The sequence below is a fragment of the Rissa tridactyla genome, chromosome Z (genome assembly GCF_028500815.1).
Source record: "Rissa tridactyla isolate bRisTri1 chromosome Z, bRisTri1.patW.cur.20221130, whole genome shotgun sequence".
Taxonomy (NCBI): Eukaryota; Metazoa; Chordata; class Aves; order Charadriiformes; family Laridae; genus Rissa; species Rissa tridactyla.
Genome location: NC_071497.1, coordinates 34801168 through 34826852, shown reverse-complemented (window position 1 = coordinate 34826852; position 25685 = coordinate 34801168). Strand labels below are relative to the sequence as shown.

Genomic DNA, 25685 nt, shown 5'->3' with positions numbered 1-25685 from the left:
CATTACCATCCTGCCTCATCCATGGTTGTTAAGGCAAGGAAACATGGTCACACAGATTAGATGGATGCTCTACAAACCCTGTCCAAAGCTGGGGAACAAGGGAATCTTGCAATTTAAGCATAGACTGAAATTCTGATAATCATCTTTAACATGGTCATGTGTTTGCATGACAGCTTCTGTGTTGAGGGTATTCCTAGTGGAAGCTGAGTTAAGCATATAATACCAAAAATTCAATATCATTTTACGTACCTGTCAAGTACTCTAGCTTTCATACCACTACCTCATTAGATGTTAACAAAGTGTGCTGCCATCAGAAGGAAAAAAGTCAAGGAAAATAACCCAAAACCTGGAAAGACTGCCGCACAAAACTGAACAGGGTATGAAGAAGGCTTGTTACTGTTGCCTGAGCATAGAAAAGATGATACATCATCTCCAAGAAATAATAATAGCTGATAATTATGCTGGGTAAACACGCACAATGTCCAAGTAATACCAGTGCTGGCTTACAGCAGCCAGTCTCCAGGAAATAAGAACAACCAAATAAAAGCACTCTGACTGCCTTACAGGAAGCTGCCTGGTGGTTTTGCAACTAAATCTCCACTGACCACCAGCAGGAGGGGCACCAAGGGAGGGGGATATTTACTCAGAGCCCCAAAGGCTGTTCAGTAGTTTCTGAATGTTAGTAATGAGTTAGAGTGTTAGTATTTTTTTATTATTATTTTAAGAGCTCATCAATCACATATGCAGATATGCGCTGTCTGTCACACCCACATGCAGAATTTTGGAGATTATTTTGGGAACAGCTTTCAAATTACAAAGCTAGTTAAGAGGGGGTTTTCAACAAAACGGACAAACAATGGGCACAGTGTGACCAGCCCAAATGACAGATGCCTTCTTTCTTTTCTTCTAGTCTCTCAGCAGGGGGAAAGCCAGAGGCGCTTGTACAGAGAACTGCTCAGAAACTACAATCGTCTTGAGCGACCAGTAGTGAATGACTCCGAACCCCTTGTAGTCGAGCTCCAGCTTTCTTTGCTGCAGATAATTGACGTGGTAAGTTACTTGCTGTTCTGTTCTTTACAGCACCCATTCAGCATAACAAATCTGATCTGTTGTATAGGGACCATACTTTTCCTCTTAATCAGGCTATCAGAGATGAAAGCAGACTGTCTTTGGCAAAGCATCCTCCCTAAATGCTGGAGTACATGCTTTGACACTTTGGAGGTGCTAATAACCTCCTAAAAGCACATCCATCTCTGATACAACATGAGCTGCAAGGAGATTAATTATGTAGTTCTAATTTATAGAAGCCATGTGTTACTACAAATTATTAACGGTAGGTTCTGCTCAGAGCTTTGCAGGATGCAATAACTGAAGACCATGTGCAGCTTTCAAAGTGACCATCACTGAATTTACACTTTTTCATTAGACATTATAACTGTATTGGCCTCATCTCCCATCATGTCTTTACCATACAGTGCAGTTGAAGGGCCCTGCCCTGAGTTGAAGTTAGAAATATATAAAATCAAAAGCTGGAAGCACGGCCCTCTAATTGTCTTGACTGCAACATGCTTTTTCAGAGTTGGAGATTTGACTCATGGAAAATTTTAACATACTGATCCAAATCCCTTTTTTTTTCATTATGAAGAGGATTCTGTGTGATAAACCATGATATATAGAGGGAACTCCTTTCATCTACATGGAAAAAACAAGCCAGAAGAACAATTTTGAGCATCTTCATCCTGTTAACACAGCAGACAGCTGAACATGTTAGTGCTCCTTTCCTCATCCTACCCTTTCCATAGTCAGTATTATGGGCTGGTTTTCAATACCATACCACTATCATGGAGAGAATAAGGACTAGAGAGAGAGAGAGAGAAAAAGCTGCAAACCTTTGTGCAGTTGCAAACCAATTTGACAGAAGCCTCAAATATTTAAACTTTTTAAAGCTCTCACAATCTTTCTGAAAATGCATAGTGCACCGGGTGCTCTCCCTTGAAGGGTAAGCAGGACCCTGAAAGTCTAGCCCCCCAGCATCATGCTGTACAAGTGTCAAGTCCAGACAGCTGTGGTGCATCTGGAGGCAGGCAGCAGCCTGCTCCAGCCCTTCTTTTTGAAACAGTATTTTCTTGCAGTAATTTGAAGGTTGTGGGTTGTAAAGGGGACATTTTAGCCTTAGGGCTATGATAGTACATTTTCAAAGTCAGTTAGTCATGACAAGTTACATAAAAACTTTTTTCAGTTGGATTTCACATTCATGTGTGAAACCAACCATTTCAGGAAATCAACATTTCTTTAAGTGTTTTATATTATGTCAGTGTCTGTTACAACACATTTAATTATAGTCTTCCCTTTTGATTGTCCACAATAGGAATTATAGAATCATAGAATGGTTTGCGTTGAAAGGAACCTAAAGATCACCTAGTTCCAACCTCCCTGCCATGGGCAGGGACCCTTCCACTACTCAAAGCCACATCAAACTGGGACTTACACACTTCCAGGGATGGGGCATCCACAGCTTCCCTGGGCAACCTGTTCCAGTGTCTCACCACCCTCACAGGAAAAAATTTCTTCTTCATACCTAATCTAATTCTACCCTCTTTCAGTTTGAAGCCATTACCCCTCATTCTATCACTACGTGCCCTTGTAAAAAGTCCCTCCCCATCCCTCCTATAGGCCTCCTTTAAGTACTGTAAAGCTGCTGTAAGGTCTTCTCGGAGCCTTCTCTTCTCCAGGATGAAAAACCCCAACTCAGCCTGTTTTCACAGGAGAGATGCTCCAGCCCTCTGATCGTCTTCATGGCCCTCCTCTGGACTCTATCCAACAGGTCCATGTCCTTCTTATGTTGGGGGCCCCAGAGCTGGACACAATACTCCAGGTGAGGTCTCACAAGAACAGAGTAGAGGGGCAGAACCACCTCCTTCGACCTGCTGGCCATGCTTCTTTTGATGTAGTCCAAGATATGGTTGGCCTTCTGGGCTGTGAGTGCACATTGCTGGCTCCTGTTGAGCTTCTCATCCACCAGCACCCCCAAGTCCTTCTCCTCAGGGCTGCTCTCAACCCATTCTCCACCCATTCTGTATTTGTGCTTGGGATTGCCTTGACTCACGTGCAGGACCTTGTACTTGGCCTTATTGAACTTGATGAGTTTTGCATCTCTCAAGCCTGTCTGGGACCCTCTGGATATCATCCCTTCCCTACAGCGTGTCAACCACACCACACAGCTCGGTGTCATCAGCAAACTTGCTGAGGGTGCATTTAATCCCACTGGTCCATGTTGCTGACAAAGATGTTGTACCGATCCCTGAGGAACGCCACTCATCACTGGGCACCACTTGGACATGGAGCCATTGACCGCAACTTTGTGAGTGCAGCCATCCAGCCAATTCCTTATCAACTGAGTGGTCCATCTGTCAAATCCATATCTCTCCAGTTTAGAGGCAAGGATGTCATACGGGACAGTGTGAAATGCTTTGCACAAGTCCAGGTAGATGATATCAGTTGCTCCTCACTTATCCACCAATGCTGTAACCCTATTGTAGAAGGTGACCAAATTTGTCAGACACAATTTGCCTTCAGTGAAGCCACGTTGGGTGTCACTGACAACCTCCTTATTTTCCATGTGCCTTAGTATAGTTCCCAGGCGGATCTTCTTCCTGATCTTGCTAGGCACAGAGGTGAGACTGGCCTGCAGTTCCCTGGGTCTTCCGTTTTTCCCCTCTTGAAAAATGGGGGTTATGCATCTCATCAGGATTTGTGCACCTTCAGGTTCCTTAGATGGTCTCAAACCTGACCTTCTCCTCCAGAGGGCAGTACCTCATTCTCCCAGTCCCTGCCTTTGCCTTCTGCAACTTGGATGGTGTGGTTAGAGCCCTTGCCGGTGAAGACTGAGGCAAAAAAGTCACTGAGTACCTCAGCCTTCTCCATATCCCCTGTAATCAGGCCCCCTGTTTCCTTCTGGTGGGGGACCATGTTTTCCCTAGCCTTCTGTTTATCACTGACATACCTATAGAAACTTTTCTTATTGCCTTTGACGTCCCTAGTGAGATTTAGTTCTATCTGGGCTTTAGGTTTCCTAACCTGATCCCTCGCTGCTCAGACAAATTCATCCCAGGCTACCTGTCCTTGCTTTCACTGTCTGTAGGCTACCATTTTCTGTTTGAGTTTGTTCCTCTATGCAGGCCTCCTGGTGTTTTTACCTGACTGAAAAAATTTTTTTGGGGATGCTTCATTCCTGAACTTGGAGGATGTTGTCCTTGAATATTAACCTGCTTTCTTGAGCCCTCTTCCCTCTGAGGCTTTATCCCATGGTACTCTGCCAAGCAGATCCCTGAAGACTCCAAAGTCTGCTCTCCTGAAGTCCAGGGTAGGGAGCTTTCCATGCGCCTCCTCACTGCCCTAAGGATCTTGAACTCTACCATTTCATGGTTACTGCAGCCAAGGCTACCCTTGAGCTTCACATTCCCCTCCTTGTTTGTGAGAACAAGGTCAAGCATAGCACCTCTCCTTGTTGGGTCCTCTATCACTTGGAGAAGGAAGTTATCATTAATTCATTCCAGAAACCTCCTGGATTGCTTGTGCCCTGCTGTGTTGTCCCTCCAACAGATATCGGGATGGTTGAAGTCCCCCATGAGGACCAGGGCCTGTGAACATGACGCTGCTTCTATCTGTCTATGGAGGACCTCATCTACTCGGTCTTCCTGGTCAGGTAGCCTGTTACAGATCCCCACTTTCACATCACCTGTCCCTGCCCTCCCTTTGATCCTGACACAGAAGCTGTCAGTCTGCTCCTCATCCGCCCCCAGGAAGAGCTCCATGCACTCCAGCTGGTCATTGGCATAGAGGGTGACACCCCCTCCTTGTTTTCCCTGCCTGTCTTTCCTAAAGAGCCTGTATCTTTCCATTCCAACACTCCTGTTGTAGGGGCCATTCCACCATGTTTCCATGATGGCAATGAGATCATAACCCTGCAAACAGGCGCACATCTCTGACTCCTCTTGTTCCTCATGCTACGTGCATTGGCATGGAGACATTTAAGTTGGGTCCCTGCTGACGCTGACTTACTGGCTGGAGTGACTAGAATTCCTTTGTGCTGCACTGCAGATGCTCTCTTGCTGACTTGTGAACTTTCTCCAGGCTCTGGGCATCGATTGCTAGCACTGGTATCATATTGGTAGGAGTAGGATGTTCTTCTCGTTCTCTGAGAGATGGATTCCATCAGCCCACAGTAGACCTTGTTTCTCAAAGTGGTCTAAGTAGCTGAACTCTTGCCTGTGGCACCAAGTCCTGTAACCATTTGTTGATTCACGAGATTTGACCCTTTTAAACCCCTTCCCTTTGACTGGGAGGGATGATGAAACAACCACCTGTGCTCCACAGTCCTTTACCACTGCTCCTAGGGTTCTGTAATCCTTCTTGATACTCCTCAGGCTGCTTCTGGTGGTATCACTAGTTTGCACGTGAAACAACAGCAGCTAATAACAGTCTGTGGCCTGTACAAGGCTTGGTGGTCTATTGGTGACATCTCTGACACAACTTTCCAATAAGCAGCACACCTCTCTGGAGAGTGTCAGGTCGGCAAATGGGTGCCTCTGTAACTCTTAGAAGAGAGTCGCCTTCTACTGTCACCCAGTCGCTTGGCACAAGACAAAACAACTGGTGTGCAGTTGCTTCTCAATCATGGAAGGTGATAGACAGCATCACAGCCTTGGCAATAGTGTATGCACTAACAAAGTGCAAAGCTGCTCTTTCTGAGGACTTGTGTGTCCGTTACCATAACAGAGCAGGGTGCTAGGCAAGGTCACAGCCTGAGGGGAATTCTTGCACCTTGCTCCCTGTGCAGTGAACAAGGACTCCACACTCAGGGGAGTGTGGTGTGTCAAGTCACATATCAATACTGCTAGACTCACTGGCATGCTTTCAAGTAGTCACTGCAACGAATGTTACATGGTGGACCCTGGACTGGTTTCCCTTCGGGACAAAACAATGTAAAGAAGATAAAAGCAAGTCTCCTGTTTTATTGTCACATGGAAGGAAGAAGGGGTCTACCACTGATACTCACAGAAACTCACTCTCTACCCTTGCCAAGACCTGGCATCACATCTAATGCACTTCTACCTGAAACAGGTTTCATGACATGCCTCCGTAAGTCTGTTTCCTACACAAACTGTATTATAATGTAATGACATTTAAATTCACCTTCTGCAGCCAGCCTGCTAAGAACAGCATTTATGACAATCTAGATTCACTTTGCTACTTAGACAGGAAAGACAGCTCTGAGGTCCCTGTGGTTTGACAAGTAGTAGTGACAAGTACTTTGCTTAAAATCTCACTTCCTCTTCTCACATCCATTCAAAGAAAATTTCAAAGCATGACAAATGTGGATTAGGCTTTCTGCTCCTCCAAGCATGTATTTCCCTGCACAGGATCTGTGTGGTTTTTAGTGCTCAAAGCCAGCCATCATACTCAAATCCATGAAGAAAACGTTCTGTGATGTCACAGTTGTGGTAGCGAGGTGGTGGTTGGTCCTTTCTCCCAATTAACAGGTGATAGGACAAGAGGAAATGGCCTCAAGTTGCACCAGGGGAGGTTTAGATTAGATATTAGGAAAAAAAAAATTATACTGAGAGAAATATCAAGCATTGGAACAGGCTTCCCACGGAAGTGGCGGAATTGCCATCCTTGGAGGTATTTAAGAGATGGGTAGACGTAGTGCTTAGTGATATGGTTTAGTGATGGGTTTTGTCGGTGTTAGGTTGATGGTTGGACTAGATGATCTGAAAGGTCCCTTCCAACCTAGACAATTCTATGATTCTATGACTGCTTGTCATTAGGGTTAGGACTTTTTCCAAAATTATATTAATTCACAACTACGGCCAAGACAGACCTCTTGCATCCAGGAAACAAATGAGCAGAAAAGGGGACAGTTATAACCCCTGTTTAGCAGCAGGGCTTAGTTCAGTTTGCTGTGTTCTCTATGTGTAAGGATAGCTTCATTCTGAGCTGTCTCACGTGTTTCTTAGGGTCACTTTTTCATGGACGCTGCCTGCCATCCTTCCCTGGCAGAAGCCGGTCACTCCTGGTAGATCAGCAGGGCATTTGGCTGGTGATCTCTCCCAGAGAACACTGTCAGGCCCTGCTAAGCCCAGCCAGCCCAAGCAAGTGTAGACCACATCCAGGGGTATCTGGAACAAGAATTCACTTCTTATTTTGTCTAAGAGCCCAGCCAGTTGGTCAGACTAAAGCAACTAAGAAATGAGGCATGACATTTTTCACAGCAGACTAAATGCAAGTATTTTTTCCCTTGGCTCAATGTGATAGGAGCCTGCTAGATAGAAACAATTTGTCAACATGAATGACAGTTTTCATTGCACCTGGTGGCATTTGCAGGGACCTTATCTGAAGGCGACTATATCCTTTATGTGGAAGCATTGATGAAGTATTTAAAAAAAGAACGCTGTCTTTATTTTCCAGCTTTCTTTCTGCTAGTGATACTATTTACCATTATCTTTCTGTCAGTGCATCAGTACCACTGCAACAACAGCCTCACTGCACTTGATGGGCCACAGGAAAAACTTGTTTTATTTGCTTTCTAGGCCACATGTTTCCTCAAACTGCAAGTTTAAATGTACAAAGAGGAAACAAACCAAGCAGTCAACTAGCAGGAGTATGAAGAAGGAAACTGTGGCTAGACAAAAAATGTATCACGCATTTTTTAAAAAAGCCTCTGAATAAAGAGCCTCATTTTAAGAAGAGTGCTACAAGGTGGCTGCACAATGTTGCAAAGATAATAAGTGCCTCAAAATCCCCTTCCAGAAGTAAACACACCCCTGAGGTTTCCAGTAACTACTGTGTTATATCCTTTCAGAGGCTGTACACTGCTAAGCACACTGATTATCCTCATTGCAAGAAGGGGTGCCCAGCCGCTACGCTGCCCCCAACAATGTTGTCTTCTGCAGAGACACCCCACGGGTCTGGCTGTTTGCACCCCTGTATATGGCAAAGTCCCATAGTACTTTTCTCCTCCATGTTCACCCTGCCAGCTGCCACTGACACAGAAACCACCCCAGCAGCTGACAAATTGTTCAACTACGTAACACCACATGGTTGTTCAGGTGCTCTGGTGCAAAATTCCTTCTTTTTCAGAGGGTTTAACAACTAGAAAAAGGGATTGCAAGTGCCCAGTGGGAAGACACAAAAATCCTCAAAAAAACCCCAAACCCAAACCCCAACCACCTGTGAGTGATTTTCACAGAATCACACAGAATCACGGAATGGTAGGTGTTGGTAGGGATCTGTAGAGATCACCTAATCCAACCCCCCTGCCAGAGCAGGGTCACCTAGAGCAGGTTGCACTGGAATGCGTTCAGGAGGGTTTTGAATGTCTCCAGAGAAAGAGACTCCACCACCTCTCTGGGCAGCCTGTTCCAGTGCTGTCACCCTCAAAGTAAAGAAGTTTTTCCTCAGGTTGAGAAGGAGTTCAAGTTTGTGCCTGTTGATCTTTGTCCTGTTGCTGGACACCACTGAAAAGAGTCTAGCCCCCTCGTCTTGACACCTGGCTTAACCGGACACATTTTGCAGTTCTAGAAGCCAAAATTTACACCATTTACTGTATTTTTGTCTGCAACTCTCCCAAAAATGGTATTTCTGGAAAATTTAATATCTATTATTTTGATTTCTGTGTAAAATGTTTGTATGTCTTAGGGACAGCAGGACCATCCCAAACCTGATCACATGCTTGCAAAGGATCTCACTTGAACTGCAGATTTTTTTGATGCAGTGTGTCAAAGATCTTGACATGTTTGGAAAACAGCAAGAGAAGGTAACAGAATAGTTTAGTGGGGCAACAAATAACAAACATTCATGTTTTCTCCTGTAAGCATGGTCTGTACCTTGCTGTGCAGGGAAACCAAGGGAAAAGATCTACACGTACTTTCCCAGAGCTCTCAGATGCAGACATTACCACTATAAGCAGAATACTAGCTTGGCAGCACAGCAGTTTTTATCTTCTCTAGCAGGAGTTTATCAAACTTTTGGGGTCAAGCTTTAGCTTGCATTGGTTTTTCCCTAAATCAGGGACTGCGGCCCTGAAGGGGTTGAATTTTTTTGATTATGGGTTTATTTGGGGATTTTTGTGGAAGTGGTTGGTGAGAGAACAACTTTTACATGCAGGCAGCTCTTCAGATCAGAGATGCCCTCATCAGCCTGCTCAGTTCCTGGGTGATCTGCTCCTCAATTAGCAGGACGCTCAAACTCAGTACCTAAGAGCTGGTGTGCAATGAGATTTTTGCTGGAGAATTCTCAATTTGAGTGAGAATTGCCAAAACTAGAGGCTGCCTGTCAGTAGACTCTGTGCCATAAGGAGGCAGGAGGAAGGCAATGACCAGCCCTATGGCACCTTTGGCCTGACACAGCCCTCATATTGTCAGGTTCTTCACATAAGCTCTGTCAGATCTGCATACCTTAACAGTTGTTTTTCGTGCTTTTGAATGCTTTTATTTAATAAGCTGTAAGATAGAGAAGGGCCTTGTTAAATGCCACCAACTTGCGAAAACAACTCTGCTTTCTCATCTGGAGATGAGAAAGTGTTTATTCACTCTGGCAAGCGTTAACGTAGCGCAGGCACTGTTTCCCCGCTTGCGAGCTGTGGCTGGAGGCAAGAGATGCCGTAGGGCTGCGAGGTGGACAGTGCTGGCAGTGGTCCTGCCAGCGGCGCAGAAGAGGGTGTCAGCCAGCCACGCTGGCACTGGGTGCTGCCCCAGGGTCAAGCCGGGCCTTCAGCCTCCTAACCATCCCATCCCCTAGAGCAGAGGCTTTCTAAGGGTGCTTCTGCAGGTGAATTGAAGGGCCAGACAGTTCAAGGATTAAATTTCTAGCTTTAATTCAACTCTACCGTCCTAAACTGATTTTACAGCAGCTAGGTCATCCCCTCCCACCCTTTATCCCAGCACCGTCACATGTCTAAATCTCTGTGCTGGGTGTTCTGTAGCAAACCCAGATCAACAGACAAATGATTCAAGGAAACAAATATAAATAAGCCACTACACATGAGCACCTGTTCACATATTATTCCCGATATAGTGTTAGTATTACCTAGATTAAACCATAATCCTGATAGTACATCCTGTACAAATCTTTTACAGATAGATAACTTTAATAATGTAAGCTTGACCACTCAAGACTGAAACACAGAGTATATGAAAGAGAGAGAAGTAATAACGAAAGGATTATGAAGCAAGTATTCTGAATTTTATCAAATTACAAAGCACTGATGAGTGCTAGAGAGAGAAACTGACTCTTTCAACCCTCCTAGATTAAGTCTTTCCTCTCCCAGTAACACTTTTGTGTTAGATGTGAGCTTCCTGCATAGCCTTTGCAAGCTGTTTACTGTGTTTCTACTTGTATAGACCTAGTCTACCAAAGCATGTATCTTTCCACAGAGTTTTTTCTCCACCAGAAATTTCAGTCTCATCCTGCAAGAGCAAATTCAGTGAAACCAGAGCAGCGAGACTCCTGCAAAATGGTGTAACTGAGAAGGAAAAAAGAATGGATATCATTATGAAAGCTGAAAATCAGTAATTAATGATCATGAAGAGTAGCCATTAAAATTCCAGGCAGACCAATAGATTCATTAAAGTCAAATTCCAAACTCTCTCTTCAGGTCATAAAGCTCACTTAGTGTGACCAATTTTGAACTCTGATAAGAAAAATTTAATGAATTGTCCTCTTCATTAATATGGAAGGAGCTTGAAAAGTGGGAAAGCCAGGGCTAAATGAGCCATGAAATTTTTTCTAGTTGCTTTCTAAATGCCAGACATTATCAAAAATGTCAGTCTCACTAATGCAATTATTCACATGACACGTGAGTTTCCTAGCACAACGAAGTTAGGCACTGATTTCCTTCTGGTGTTTTGGGTGGTTGTCATCCAGCTTGGGCATTTCACAATAACTAACCCATTTTTTGCCTGCCTGGTGAAAAGGCTGTACTATTCTGTTTGAAGATGTGGAAATTTAGATCTTGATCCCATGGATACTCCTTAATCTTAGATAACTAATTTTAACCATCAAGGATTTTTAAGAGACTTCAGTACTTTTACCTCAGCTCCTCTATGTGCACAGGAGCAAAATTTATTACAAGTGGGATTTTCCTGTTAATCACTCAAGAACCTAGCACCAGTAGCAGGGAAAGTCATCCTTTGGAGAAGCACTCAGCTGCTTGAAATGGAAAACATATTCCACATGACCTTCCAGGAAAAGCAGCAGGGTCCCCAGAAATCAGAGGCTTCTCCTGGCCATGCCTTACTGTTGCCAGGGGGCCGTGTAAGCTAGCATGGGGCAGGCGCACTGTAAGTGGTCACGTTTCTAAAGCCACCAGTTGCAATTAAGTAGTTAAACCAAAGCTTTTAGGTTGACATCGAACATAATCATTCTTAGTTTATGAATGTTTGGAAGGTTAGTGTTTTAATAGTGTTCTGTGAGTGTAACTGGTGAGAGATAGTGACATCATCTCTTCAGTAAAATACGTTCCCCCCATTTTTGATCCACCATTACAGGCTTTAAGAGCTCACTTGAGTTTTGGAACAGGCCTGTGTCCCCTTACTTTGCTCTGCTGTCACATCAGCATGCAAATAGAAAAAGAAAAAGCAAAGGCAGCCTTGCAGATAGCCTGAATCTGAATGTCTGATAAGTACTCCTCCCACTGCGTTCCCTGTGATTTCAACTACTGAAAAAGGCGATGAATAATAAATAGCTTTGAATAACAATTTGTGTCTAGTCCTGTTTATTGAAACACCTGCCGACTGTGCACAAAACACGAGGGCTATTTCAGGATGAGGTATCCACCGTGGAGAATATAGAAACCACCTACGTCTTATGTGTGGATGACTTGGGATTTTAATGGAGGACTGACTGCTTTTGGATGGTGACATAACATCCTTTCCCCCAGGAACCAAGCATGTACATCAGTTCATCCAAGCAGTCAGAGAGCAGCGCTGTGCTGGAAAGCCATGTGAGGCCTCTGACCCAGCTCCTGGGATTCCCATGAGAAGCATCTGTGAAACAGCAGGACAAAGCTGGTGGCTTCACTCTCCCGAGAAGCCCATAGCAGTGTGGGGACAGGGAGTCCCTGGAATTTTCAGACCTTTGTTGAAGGACTTGAGGTTAAACAATCCCAAAACAAGTCTATAAATGTGACACACTTCACAACAGTCCTAATCTTCAGGCACTACTGAGAAGCTGCATCTTAGAAAAATAAAATTAGTTTCCTAAAGCAGGTACCCACAGCCTCAGGCTCTAGTTGAAGGTCATGTCACATGTGCAGGTCAAGAACAAGTCTGCCTTTTTTAACCATAGCGGCAGTGCAAAATGGAAAATGTGGGCAAAAAGGCAGGTAAGGCACAATTCTGTAGGCTTGTCAGACTCTCAGTGACCAGTTGTGTGAATGATTGGGATGGTTGATTCCTCTAGCACTCTGGCTGGCAGCAGAAACTGGCATTTTTTCCCTTGTTCCTTCCTCCTTCTCTCACCTGTGGGGAATGCACAGGTTCAGTACTTCCTGAGGCCGGTTTTGCATCCAGGTGTTTGGTTTAACATCCATCCCAAAGCCACTGGGTGGTCCCTGATGTACGGGGCACCAAGGCCTTCACAAGGAACACCTTTCACAGACTTTGTTGGCCATGAAGGCTGAGCCTGAAAACATAGCAGCAGAATGGGGTGCAGCGATACTCCCCCCAGAGTACTCTTCTGGGGAGGAGAACAGTGAAGATGGTTAGAGGCAGTGCGACCAGACAGCCTCATGCTGCTAACCAGTGCAGATTGAGTTGCTTGCCCACAGTAAAAGGACACGTGCCTCTCCAAGACAGCAGGGGGACCAGGAAAGGCATGACCTCAAGGAGAAGTCAGTGGCAACAGGTGGGAATGTGGCTCAACCTTAGGTGAAAAACATTTATGAGACATTTAGTCTGTCCATTCATAGAAGAAAAGGCCCAAGCAACAAAATAAGAAAAGCAGGAAGGCATGGGTGTTCAGCTATGACTGCTTAACTATATCCTCCTTGGATTGACAACCTGACTGCATCCCCATCCTGGCGGGCAAAGAAAAGCTCAGCAGGTGTCAATGGATGTTTGCTCATTCTCTGTTATTCCAGTGTATTTTTGTATCCTCAACATTTCACCTTGACTTTGTGCCATCACTGCTGATTCCTATCTTAGTCCTGAGGGTGCTTTGTTAAAAGCATTAAGTACATAAACATCAGGTATCTCTTCAAAGTTAATGTTACCATTGCAATCTTTATTCCAACATTTTAATGAGACCACTGAAATATAAACACTGTGCAGCGATGCTTACAGAACGTTGTGAAGGCAACCCGGGTTTTCCTCAAGCTGTCTGGTTTTGTGGGACTTCAGCCATACAATGCATTTAAGCTGAGTTTTACTTAATCAGCTGAAGTTTGTGGGCAGATGGGTGTTTCAGCAATGGAAAGGACTGCCTGCTGCACTCGTAGACTGAGTGCAGAAGCATTTGGAAGTCTTACCAATTCCTTTTGAAACTCTTGATCAAAATCCCCTGTGGTGACCAATGCCTCTGCTAACACAAGTTTCAAAGTCTCCATGTTTCTTGACCATATTCATCCTTGTATTCAGGCACATAAATGGTGTACAAAAAAAAAAAAAAAGACAGACATTAACCAAGGTAGCCACATACAGCTTTTGATAACCTCTGAGACCTGTTCAGTTTGGGATTTTTCTGACCAGTGTCTTGCAATAAAACAATGGCTTATTCAACTCCTAGTTCTGTGGCTCTGTGAGAGAACAAGAGAATTAATGATAACTGTCACTCATCTGTTAGCAAGTGCCTTCCTACAGAGACGACATTGTCATTTGAAGGGCTTTGTTTTTTTTTTCCCATGTGCCATGACCCAGGCAATTATGTGGCTGAAGGCAGTTACATTTTACCTAGATGTTGGCCTGGCAAGGGGGAATCTACTGACAGTCAGTGATGCAAAAGGCAGGCAGACTTACATAAATTGTAAGCTTTGGATTGAGATCAGGGAAAAGAAAATGAAGCTAAAACATTCACATATCCCATCATGTGCACTAGAACAAACCAAACTAATGCTGTCACTGTCCAGGGGTCAAAGGTGACTGTAAGAATAAGCAGATATCCAGGGCAGAGGATTAACTGGGGTCAGGCTGGAGATAGAAAGGGGAGAAAGTGACCCAGATAAAGACAGGAAAGATTTAGAGGACAACTCTTACACTAGCTAGTGGCTAGAGCATTAGCTTTTCCATCATTTTTGAATACCAGAAGCAAACTGATGTGTCTGAGCTGATCGTTTGCAGTCCGGGGCAATTGCCAGGGGAGTGCTGGAAAAGCATCTCAGGGCTACTCATCTCCAGCCTTACCTGGGATCTTAGGAGGGTTGGTCTGCTGCAGTGAGAGCCGGGAGCTCAGAGGCCGTCAGACGCAGGGGGGATGTCATCCCCAAGACCAACAGTGTCAAGTAAGACAGAAACCTTTTACAGGAAAAGCAGTGTGACGGATTATTCAAGTTTTCTCACAGGAAGAAAGGCATCCTCACGACTAAGCTTAAATCCCTCTGCACAAACCAATGATGCACAGTTAGGGAACTGCCTCCAGCACTTCCCAAGCTCATTAGCTACTACTTGGGCAAAGCAGTACTGGTGACCTCTTGGTACAGAGTAAGGCACACACTCTCATCGTTGTCTGTAAGTATCTTTGTAACAAACAAATACGGTCCGTCCTGTGCCCGGGTATCTCAAACATGCACACAGTTTACAAGTCATGATGAAGACAGCAGGAGCTGTGATTCCCTTGTAGATCTGGAAAGGCAAGGCAACAAGCCCACTCCAAAGGGCAAACTATTTCCTTGTAGGATACAAAGCCACATGGCTCAGTGAATCACCACACCTGCAAGGATGGAAAGCGTCATAAACACCTCTGCACTTAAAAGCCTCTTTCTCTAACAGGCGATGGATTCAGACTGTAGACTCCCACAGCCCTCACCTCCTGGGCAGACCCAGCAGACACTCTTCCCCACGTCAGGGTCCTCCAGGTCCTTCTTTAGATGGGACTTAGCAAGAGAGATACACCTGTACAGACGCCTGCCCAGTATAAAGTGAGCTTTGCTGCTCCTGCAAATCAGGCACTTCTGGTGAACTCAGTTCCATGTTAGGAAAACTTTCTCTTCCTTCCTGTGATAAGAAGGACCCATCAGGCTGCATCTGCTGGTCAGTGCTGAATACAAAAATAACATTTTCTGTGTTTTGCTGTCCATAACGTTAAACACCTTTTGAAAGCTCAGCAGCCTGAAGGCAAGGAAGAGAATAGACTGAATGGTCATGAAAGCATCCTGAAATGACATTACCCCTTGCACACTAAGGTGAGACATAGCAGCCCAAAGGCTTGGTTAGACTTTGTACTTTTGCTGACTGCTTCTGTCAAAAGGCAAGACAAGGAAGACCATTCACACCACGGTTATGCTATAGATAAAACTGTGAGAACTCCAATACACAAGCTTTCCTTTGACTGCAAAACAAATCTTAGAAGCAAGACAAACCTAGTGAGAACAATAGCCCTGTGAAAAGGCAGCAAAGCGTACCCAAGATAGTACTTTTAATGCTACCTGAAATACATAGCTAATGATTCAAAGCTGACCATTCAAAGCTGACGATTCAAAGCTAACTACAAAGGTCATTAGCATCTGGCTTTGAACAAGGAGCTGACAGAGGTGTGACAGGAGAGCGGGTAAGAGCAACAGGCTGTTTTGTGAAATACAGAAATCAGCCCTAAATGTTGTCCTTTGCAGTCTGTCAATTGTAAGCTTACTATGTCAGGTAAAAGAGAGTTTCCTTATAAATCCAGAACCACACATCGAAGGCTTCTGACAGGACGTATCTGCATATGCGGGAAACCCACATGCCTCCCAGATCTACATTGAACTTTAATGCATCCCCATGTGGCTCTCAGGTAGCCAACAAAAAGAGGCAGGTCCCCTCCTCTGCCTGCCTATAGGGTACAATGCAGATCGGGAAAGTCCTTCATTTTGCACAAGAAGGAATTGCCTAAGTGTTGCAGCCCTGTAACCTGGCTGTTTCAGTCAAGGTGCTTAGGCTTCTTTAGCACTACACTGAGTGACTCTGCAAGGACAACATGTGCAGCTAACAAGCGTAAAAGAATTATTGATTGTCTAGCAACACAAAGTATCACTAGGATTTAATGGAGAACTCAGGTGAGTATCATGCTCACCATCCCTAAGAGACACCTGAGGACTCACTGGTGGCCAGGAAGGCATCAGGCAGATGGGGAAGGGCTGGTCTCTGAGGGTTCCTGGGACACAGCCTCTGTGTTGCTGGCTTACTTTAATTTCCTAGGTCACTTGACATAGGTAGCTCTGATGACCCTATCAATGACCAGCTCTGTTTTTTGGTTTTTTTTTTTCATTTTAGGATTTTATACCTTTAGGTGTTGGCGTTTATCACTTTGAATCCTTCAGTATCTAAAATGGTGTCTCAACAAGCTTAGTCCTGTGTGTAATTTTTCTTTTATTATTTTTCTGTGGACTTTCTCGCTGTTGTTTCAGCTATTGTTGAACCAGGTAGAGAGAGTTGTCCTTTCGGAGACGCCCTCTGGAGATGAGTTGTGCTTTGTACAAAGAAAGGCACATATTTGCCACCACGTTTGTGGCTGCATTGGTCAGTACTGTCTCCAGCTACAGCATCAAAACAAAGCTTCAGGACGCACCTCAGTCAAAGCTGGAGTGCTCTTTAGGTAGGTAAGGGTTGAACACAGGTTATGCTCTGAGGGAGAAGAAATACCTCCCTGTGCTGTAGAGAAGCTAGGCATACCAGTGACCCAGCCCCACTGAATACCCCAGCCTCAGCTCTTGGGAAATGCAGGGCATGCCCTGCGGTGGTATTTGGAGCTGTACCAGGCCAGGGTATCTGGGTATCTGCACTACATGACTCTGCAGCCCTGCTTGTCCATCCCCCTGTGGCAGTAGCACCACAGGGTCCTGCACCTGCAGGCTAACTGCAACGAGCTGGGCACTCTTTGGCTCCCCAAAGCGCTTGGAGACCAGCTAAGTGAGGGCTTCTTTGTTTCAGTTGTGAGTCAGAGCTCTTCCTATGGCTTCTGCACGCGGGTGTCTGAACCTACAGACTCCTGTTCTGTGCAGAGTGAGCTTCCTCTCAGGTAGCATTTGTGTCCTTTGGCCATGTGCTAGCTTTTGTCCAAGGCCAGCCCTTCCTTCCCTTTCAGTCTGAGCTGAGCTACACAATGCTGGCACTCCAAAGGAAGAGCATTTCAACGTGGTTTCACCATTGTTTTGCAGTGGCAGCAAATACAACATAAGTCTCTCTCCAACTACAGAATGCTGTAGTATGTACTGGAAATTGTATTGTTTTGGCCAACTAGCTAGAAGGAAAAACTTGTGCTTTTGGTAAGCAGTCAGATTGTCCCCAGAAAAATAAGAGCAATTTTCTGTTATTTTCACTTCTGTCATTGATTAGTTATGATAAATACAGGAGGTCCGTAGGTTTAAAAGACAGGAAAGATCCATTATTGTCTGGGCTGTACAATGCAGGTCAGTGGTTTTGTACTGAGCTCACAAGGTACTCCAAAAAGTATGTGTTTATTTCTCCTGAGTCTGGGTATTCTAAAAGAAACAGAAACTCTTCCACCTGTCGTCAAACTATACTATGAGTTTCATCCCTTTTTCTCTTCTGTTCCTTTTCCTTTCCCCTTTTGTTCAAAGGATGAGAAGAATCAAGTGTTGATCACAAATGCTTGGCTGCAGATGGTGAGTAATCTGGGTTAATAAAGGAAAAAAAACTTTCTAATAGCAAGTTACTGAATGTGATTTCTTAGCTGAAAAACATGATCGCTGTCTTTTAACTTGTCTATAATGTGAAATGAGCAGGCATTTTGAGTCCTTTGAAATTTCTCTATTGCTCCTTTTAGCACTGAAGATAAAATGCAGGAGACTACATTAATCCTTTGGCAGACCTGTTGACATTTGGAGGGTGAAAACTACTGCATTGTTATGCCAGTGGATGTAGGGCTCTAGAAACAAAGAGCCCAAAGTTAGGGTCCCACCATAGCTGACGGAGAGATTCTTCAAGGGGCTGAGTCCTCCCCAGGGAAAGTGATGGGGACTTGTTGTGAAGGAACTAGACAACCAGTAAGACCAGGCACCTTACACTTGTGGCTTCTGGAAAAATCCCCACCTCTGTCTGAATAGGGGAGCCAGGGGTGACGCTGTGTCAGGCAGGGCACTAAGATCCCCAGCACATGCCCCTGGACACAGAAGTGATGCAGCCACACCAGCCCACGCGGGGACTGCTCGGCCTGGGTTGTGGGTTGGCCAGGGACCACAAGCAGCCCCACACTGCATTGCTACCTGCGGTGCCCAGGCACGTCAGTGGGAATATTGCCTTTCCTCTCACTTTGCAAACCTCGTCCATAAACATTCATCCTCTCTTTTCTGCAACCTGCTCCAGCTGAGGAGTGACCTGCGCTAGTCATGCAGGATAAGTAAAACTTATCTCCGCTGAGGGCTTTGGCGGAGGGAGTTTCCCATCAGGTCTGCTGCTGGCCACGTATGGCAAGAGATATGGTCTTCCTTTATGACGGGTAAACTGAGCCCCTTAATGGCTTGTGCTCAGTCAAGATGCAGTTCTGGAGGGAAAAGCCTCTGGGAGACTTGCATGATTGAACTAAATCTGCTTTGACTTTAGCAGCCAAACCCTGTGTCATGTTAATGGTTTCAAGTGAACAGGCTGTTCCTTTCTTAGCTATCTGCTGGGATTTGCAGCAGAAATTAGCTGTTTACTATTGCAAAAACTAACCCAGACCAACCTATAGAACTAGAGGACTGTTAGGAGAGAGCTTGGGGTGGGTGTCTTATCCCTTACAGATGTGTTTTTCAGTAACAGCATCGATAACTGTTTCCCTTGCTGCTCTCCCACAGAGCTTTGCTGTAAGTCACAAGGTTCAGCGCAAAATCTGTGCCTGTACCTTCCTTGAATTAACTGTTTGTGTTAGGGTGGAGGAAAGGGGACCAGAAATAACCCCTTGGGATGTAAAGGTCATTTGCCTACCTCTCATAGCAAGGTAGATATTAAAATAACCACCCAACAGTTGTAACAGATTAAATTGTTTTCACCAAAAAGGGACTCAGACCGTGATCCACGTACCACTGGTGATACTCAAGTCATTCAAACCACCTCAGCTCAGAACCACCGTGCCTTATGGAGGTGCCTACTGCCGGTGTTTCTGCCAGCCCACCAGAAAAGGTTTGGGATGCCTGGCTTCAGGCTACAAGGTGCAGAGTTTAGACATTAAATTAAAATATGTCTCACAGCATTCCGTCATCACACTGTGTATTCCTCTGTATATATGCCGCCCTTTCTTAAGAATTAAAGCTGACCATTATAATATTATCATACTAATGCTATCGCTACTAGCAAAATCCATTTTCTTCCCATAATATTCCAGACAAATTAGAAGAATTTACCAGCTCATATAATCTGATGTATGTATTTGCCAACAGTCCTGGGTTGACGTTTACTTGTCTTGGGATCAGTATGAATACCCAGGGGTGCAGAACTTGCGATTTCCAGCCGACCAGATTTGGGTACCAGACATTCTTCTGTATAACAGGTAAGCAAGATACACGTCAGCCAGTGGGAGCCTAGAACTAGGGCATTAAATGCTGGAAATCAGCCACACTTCAATGATATTCTGGGGCTTTTGCCATCTGGGGATTTGCGTCTTAATTTTGAAACAGTCAAAAAAAGCAAATAAGTGCCAGCTAACAGATGTTTCTAATAGCTGATCTAAGTCTACCTTGCTGTAGTTCTGCAGATGTTGTCTTTACGTTTTACTGGTGAATGCAGATAAAACGGTCCATATTGTCCTTATAATTACCATGGCTCTCCTGGAAAATTATTATCATGCCTCTGCCATAGTGTTCCTGCCTGGGGTAAAAACCCAGATTTTCTTCTCACTTTCCTCATCACTCATATTTTATAATTCTCTCCATCGTTCGTCTTCCGCTCTGAACACTTTAATCTGTTTTTCCTCCTCCACAGCTGAATCCAGCTCTCTAGCGAGCACCTCTGAACTGTTAAATGGAGTGGGTCTCTCTAGACAGATGTTTTCCAGGATGAGGGGATTTTGGTTTTTCTCTGACTATCTTAGTTTTTGATATATCACAAACCTCAGATGTTGTACTTCAGCATTGCTGTCTGACTAGATTTTCACTGATCTGTCTTTCTCGGAGTTTTAACGGTGATACTTTCTCATCATTCAGGTTGAATTTCTTTCTGTTGCTTTCCCCTGTTGACTAAGACCCATTTTCCTCTCTATGCCTTCACTACGAGATACCTGAAGAAGGCTTGGAGTGACCTGGATTGTTTTAGAGCTCTTTACTTCAGCTTTTACTCCTCAAAGTGTCTATTCCTTTCCAGTCTCTAAAAAGTAGGCATATGGCCTGGTCTATGTTACTGTAGTTTGTTTATAACAACATGATGTGGCAAACGCTTTCTGAGGTTCAGATGTATCATAGGCCTCCTCTTACTCAGTCAGAGAAAATTAGATTGATTTGGTGCAGTTGGCCCTTGACAAATCTGTGCCATCTGTTTTCAGTCCATTTTCTTTGTAGTTAGTCTGATGTGTCTATAATTTCACCTTTAAAAAAAAATAAATCAGAATTCTCTTTGATCTTGTCTAATTCACCAAGCCCTTCCCTGTTATCCACGAGCTCTCACAGATAATTCTTAATGCTTCAGAGGGTATTTCGGCCAGTCCTTTCAGTTCTCAGGAGTAAATTTCTTCAGCCCTGCCAACTGGAATCTGTCTTATCTACATTTCTTTAACCTGTTCCTCCCCTATTCTGCCCTGGTGTCCTGTCACTGTGTGAGAATTAATTGTGGTGAGCCACAGCTTGTGAAGAGTGAAGCAGAGAGGGTGCAGATGTCTACACCCTGTTCTTTCCTTTCCTTCCACAGGAAGTAATGAATCTGTCTGGTCCTTAGTATTTTCTTTGTTTCCTTGCATTTATAAAAACCTTTTTGCCTTAATAGTTATCACTCATTCTGCACTTAGCCTTTTCAATTTTATCCTCCCTGTTTTGTGCTGGGGGCAATAATTATGACTGAGGAATCAGAGATGAATAAAAAGCAGGTCACAGGAGGAACAGAGGGTCTGAATTTCCCACATCTGGTTATGGAGACACGGTGTTTATGATGGTGTAGTCATGCAACATGGTCCTGCATGTAGCCATGACAGGCAAGGCTGTAGGCTGACATGCAGGGCAACCCTCCACAGTTAATCTGTTCCCCAGAGACCTTCTGGAGCAAGCCCCCAGGCCTGCTCAATTCTTGTCCTTGCCCAGGTCATTACTCCCTTATTTTTCTCAGAATTTCTGGAATCCTAAAGAAATACTGTTTTCTTGCTTTCTGCTCTTAGAGTGTCAATGAATCTCCTCCTACAACCCCCAAACTTAAAACAACTCCCCAGTGCCTTCCTTCACTGCTTGAAGCAAATCCTTGGCCCCTTGCAACCTAAGAGACTACAGAACTGTCGCCCAGCCCACCATCACTCTTACAACAGATACCTGGGTAACAGGTAGCTCGATTTACACTGTGAGCTGCCTGATTCTGACAGCAGCCTCCGAAAAACCTCGCCATCCTTACTGCCCAGTCTTTGGGTACAGCTAGCGTGACACTTTTGCTCCTTTCACTCCTGCCTTTGCTCTGAGACGTTGAACAGCTCTGCCTCTCGCTCCTTTGAGGATATTGCCTGAGTGCAGACCAACAGCGTCTATGAGAAGCTGAGACTCTGATCAAGGGTGGACCCTTCACCCAAGGGCAGGACCTTAATGCAGATATTCTGTTCATTAAATTCAGCCAAAATATTATTTTTATGTTGACAGTTACTACACCTTAACTCGAACATCAGCTTGTATTTTCTTTGTTTTCTTTCTACTGTGTTATAGTGCGGATGAAAGATTTGATGCGACATTTCACACAAATGTGCTGGTGAATTACTCTGGATCCTGCCAATATATTCCTCCAGGTACGGCACAGAGACCATTTCTTTGTTTTAAGTAAATATGTAGCTTTTGATAAGCACAAGCTGTTTTCCTTCAGGAAAGGTGTTTAGAAGCGGTCTGTGGAAATTTTGTAAGCTGTGCAATTAGGGGACAGACCTACTGAAATAATTTAGCTCCATTATTAGTGATGTATTCCCGCTTTACAAATCAATAAATCACTCTCCTGAGCTGTTTGCTTAGAGCATTCAGAGGCCCAAATGAGGTGTCATCTAAAGCAAGGTGATGTGCACCCTCACATCACATTGCATGTCCAATCTAATTAGCTCTTTCTTGAGAGCGGAGAGGCGTGTGACCACAGGAGACCCCAAGAGCAGCACTCCCTCTGCAGTGAAATCATCCCTGCCAGGCTGAGGGTGAAGCTCCGGGTGAAAAGGCAAACTGAGACTGGTCTCAGCCAGCCAGATCCGAGTCTCAGCCTGCTTTGCATCGTTACTGCCCAGCAGCCAGGACCTACCAGCAAATACACAGGCTATCCCCACAGTAGCTCACTGTGGTGGACAAGAAATAGATAAACTTTTTGTGTCATAGCTGCTGGCAGACTGACACCGAGCGTGACCACAGCGCAGCAGGGAACGAGCGGGTCTTCCCTGATGTCTGTGTCCTCTGTTGATATCCACCCCTAAGACTTCTTAAAGAATCCCTGTTGTTTCGCGGGGACAGACCCGTGGGCAGCAGCAAGATACAGGAATAAAATTGACATGTACCAGAGAAGAGCCTTCTCCTTCCTTCCAGGCAGGGAGCTGATGCAGAGGGTGACTATATGGGCAAATCTGGCATCATCTAGCAGATCTCCTGGTAAGCTAAGAAGTCCATGGTGAAGAATTAGTTACCCCAGGAAAAAGTAAAGAGAGAAAAAGTAATAAAGTAAATCTGTTGTGTAAAGAAAAGGAAATCCTCTGTAACAGAGATCTAAGTGCTGCCAAACTCCCTTGCAAAATTTTAGGAGGGAGAAGTCGATAATTGGCCTACTGACTGGCAACAAGGGCTCACAGCAGCAGCTAGATTAATTAAGACACTGGAAAACTTGGAAGAGTGGAAAAGATGGTGTTTCCAAAGCTTCATGAAAATTTTATTTCCCATGACTCTGAGAGCAGGCTGTACTCACCGCTGCTCTCTATTAGAGAAAAAAGATAGGTGTAGGAGGAGACAGAAAGGACAAAAAGGGGACGGCTGTTTGCTGTTAAGGAAAGGAGCTGAGGCAAGATTCAGGAGAAACTCAGAGAAAATCCTCGACGTAGTCCATCCAAAAATGGCCATGATGGTGGGAGTCAGACCTCACAGAACGTAAATGGATGAACGAAGTGAACTGAGCCATCTCGGAGTAGCACTGTTTGTGCAAGGACATCGTCTTGCACACATAGTTATGGCATAGTCCCCTCAGCCTTTGCAGCAGCAGTCAAAGACAGTATTCAAAGATCTCTGTTTTGGGGATTTTATCTTCAAAAGGCATAGGTCAAGAACTTACCACAAAATACAAAACTCTGCTCAGTTAGGTGACTCAGAGCTGGGATTCACCTTACCTGGTGTTTCGGGGAGCACACAGAAACAACTGCTGCAAACAGGCAGGGTAAGTGCAGCATTGGAGATGATTTCCAAATGAAGCTGAAGCTGTCTGTCTTTCCTTCATACAGTGCCTCTGAACTGCCAGCACGCAGTGAGCTGGTGAGATAAGGCAAAGTCTGCAAAGCTGCGGGCCCGTAGTGGTGAGGGTTCTGAGGGATGATCTCTGCTTTGCCACCGGCTGCCAGTGATGGAGGGTGCACACATCATCTTCCCCACTCTCTGAAGGCCCTCCATGCTGTCGGATGGCTGGGGAAGTCCCACAGCCACAGCTTTGGCCCCAGGAAGAAAGTCTGGACATCCAAACTCTTTTTAATTCTTCTCTCAGCTGAATAACAAAAAAAGGGAAATAATTAGTTTGCAACAATATACTCTCCTAAACTGCTTAAAATATCACATGAAATAATGACAGCAGACAAGACACACCCAGAGCAAAATTCCAGTCCCAGGTTAATGCACACAAGGTAAAAGCCAGCACAGAGCAAGATTTAGCATAACAATGTAATTTCAAGGGACCGTGAGTCTAATGCAGGGCCTGACAAGGAACTCCTTTCAAAGAGCTTGTCACAGTACTTTCCGCCACTGTGTGGACATCTATGCTCTTGTCAGGCCCTGCAGCACTGCCTATGATCTGCTGGGGCTAGCCAGCAGCAGGAGACAGGCTGGGCTGCTGCTGCGTGGCCAATCTACCTCAAGGATGCAGCGAAAGAGCGAGGGATCTTCACTGGTGCCCTGGAAGGGAGCTTATTCCATCCATGGCAGAATCTTCTGCCTGCACTAGTTGTTTGGTTAACCCATGAGAACATCACACAGACTTTTGGAGAAGAAAATTGCTCATAATCAGACAGAGAAGGACAGAGATGAATGGCACCCAGCAAATGCTTGATTGTAACTGATTTCTATCCACAGGCATTTTGAAGAGCACATGTTACATTGATGTCCGCTGGTTCCCCTTTGATGTGCAGAAGTGTGATTTGAAGTTCGGCTCCTGGACTCATAGTGGCTGGCTGATTGACCTGCAGATGCTTGAGGCTGATATTTCCAACTACATCTCAAATGGAGAATGGGATTTAGTGGGTAAAGAGGCTGGCAGAAAAATTTTCAGTTGTCTGATTTTCAAAGGCAAACCCAAAATATATAGAAAAAGTCAATCCCACCTCGACACGAAATACAGATATTAAAAGTTTTTATGTAAGAGGCAGTAAAAAAAACCACCCCAAAACCCAAACAAACAAAACAAAAACCCCACAGATCAGAGATAACTGTTCAGCTGCATTCGTGGAACTGTGTCTGAAAGCACTGTGTTCTGAAGCAATTGCCTGCAACTGAGTACATACATGAAATCTATTGAGCAGTTTGTCAGTACTAAACATGGGTGCATCTCATGTAGGTGCACAGAAGACTCCTGTCACATATAATCTAACACATCAGCCAAAAACTGATTGCTGTAAAAACCACTATTTCAGAAAAACTGGAATGAGCTTTCAAAGAGATGAAGCTCTCTTACCCAGAAAACCATCAAAGTGTTGACCAGTTCATAACGTCTGCAAATAACTGCAGTTCAGTATGTCTCTTCCCCTTGGTGCTTTGGAAGATACCTGTATTTTTAAGAGTTCCTAGTGAGTTATTTTGAACTCATTCATTCAGAAGCAAGCCATAGAAATTGATAGAGCTTAGACCACCCTGAAGAGAGCTTGCAGAGGGACATTTCATCTTCTAGTCTGCAAATACATACCAGGAAATAACCGTCACTGACAAACTGCATGCAACACTTTTACATTCAGGGCATCTGAGAAATAATACAATAAGAAACATTGGTATTCAGTTTAATGAGAAGGTGAAGGACACCCCAGGGAAGTCCTTCTGAAGTCTGTCCATCTCAGAGCACTCCTGACTGTCCAGTCTTCCTTTGTAGTGGTTATTTCTGTTTAAAAAGCTTGCATATCTGATTAAGGGACTGGCCAGCCTGGTTTATTTGCCTTAAACCCTGGGC

General features: G+C 44.7%; 1 protein-coding gene across 1 annotated transcript in view; it reads left to right on the top strand.

Annotated features, from left to right (window-relative positions):
- LOC128902607 (neuronal acetylcholine receptor subunit alpha-7-like) overlaps window positions 1-25685 on the top strand; it is a 62940-nt gene that overhangs the window by 15725 nt on the left and 21530 nt on the right. The window contains exons 2-6 of the mRNA XM_054185895.1: window positions 911-1050; window positions 17771-17815; window positions 19568-19677; window positions 22016-22095; window positions 24602-24769. Coding sequence (XP_054041870.1) covers window positions 911-1050; window positions 17771-17815; window positions 19568-19677; window positions 22016-22095; window positions 24602-24769 — 543 coding nt within the window. The remainder of the gene's footprint in view (window positions 1-910; window positions 1051-17770; window positions 17816-19567; window positions 19678-22015; window positions 22096-24601; window positions 24770-25685) is intronic.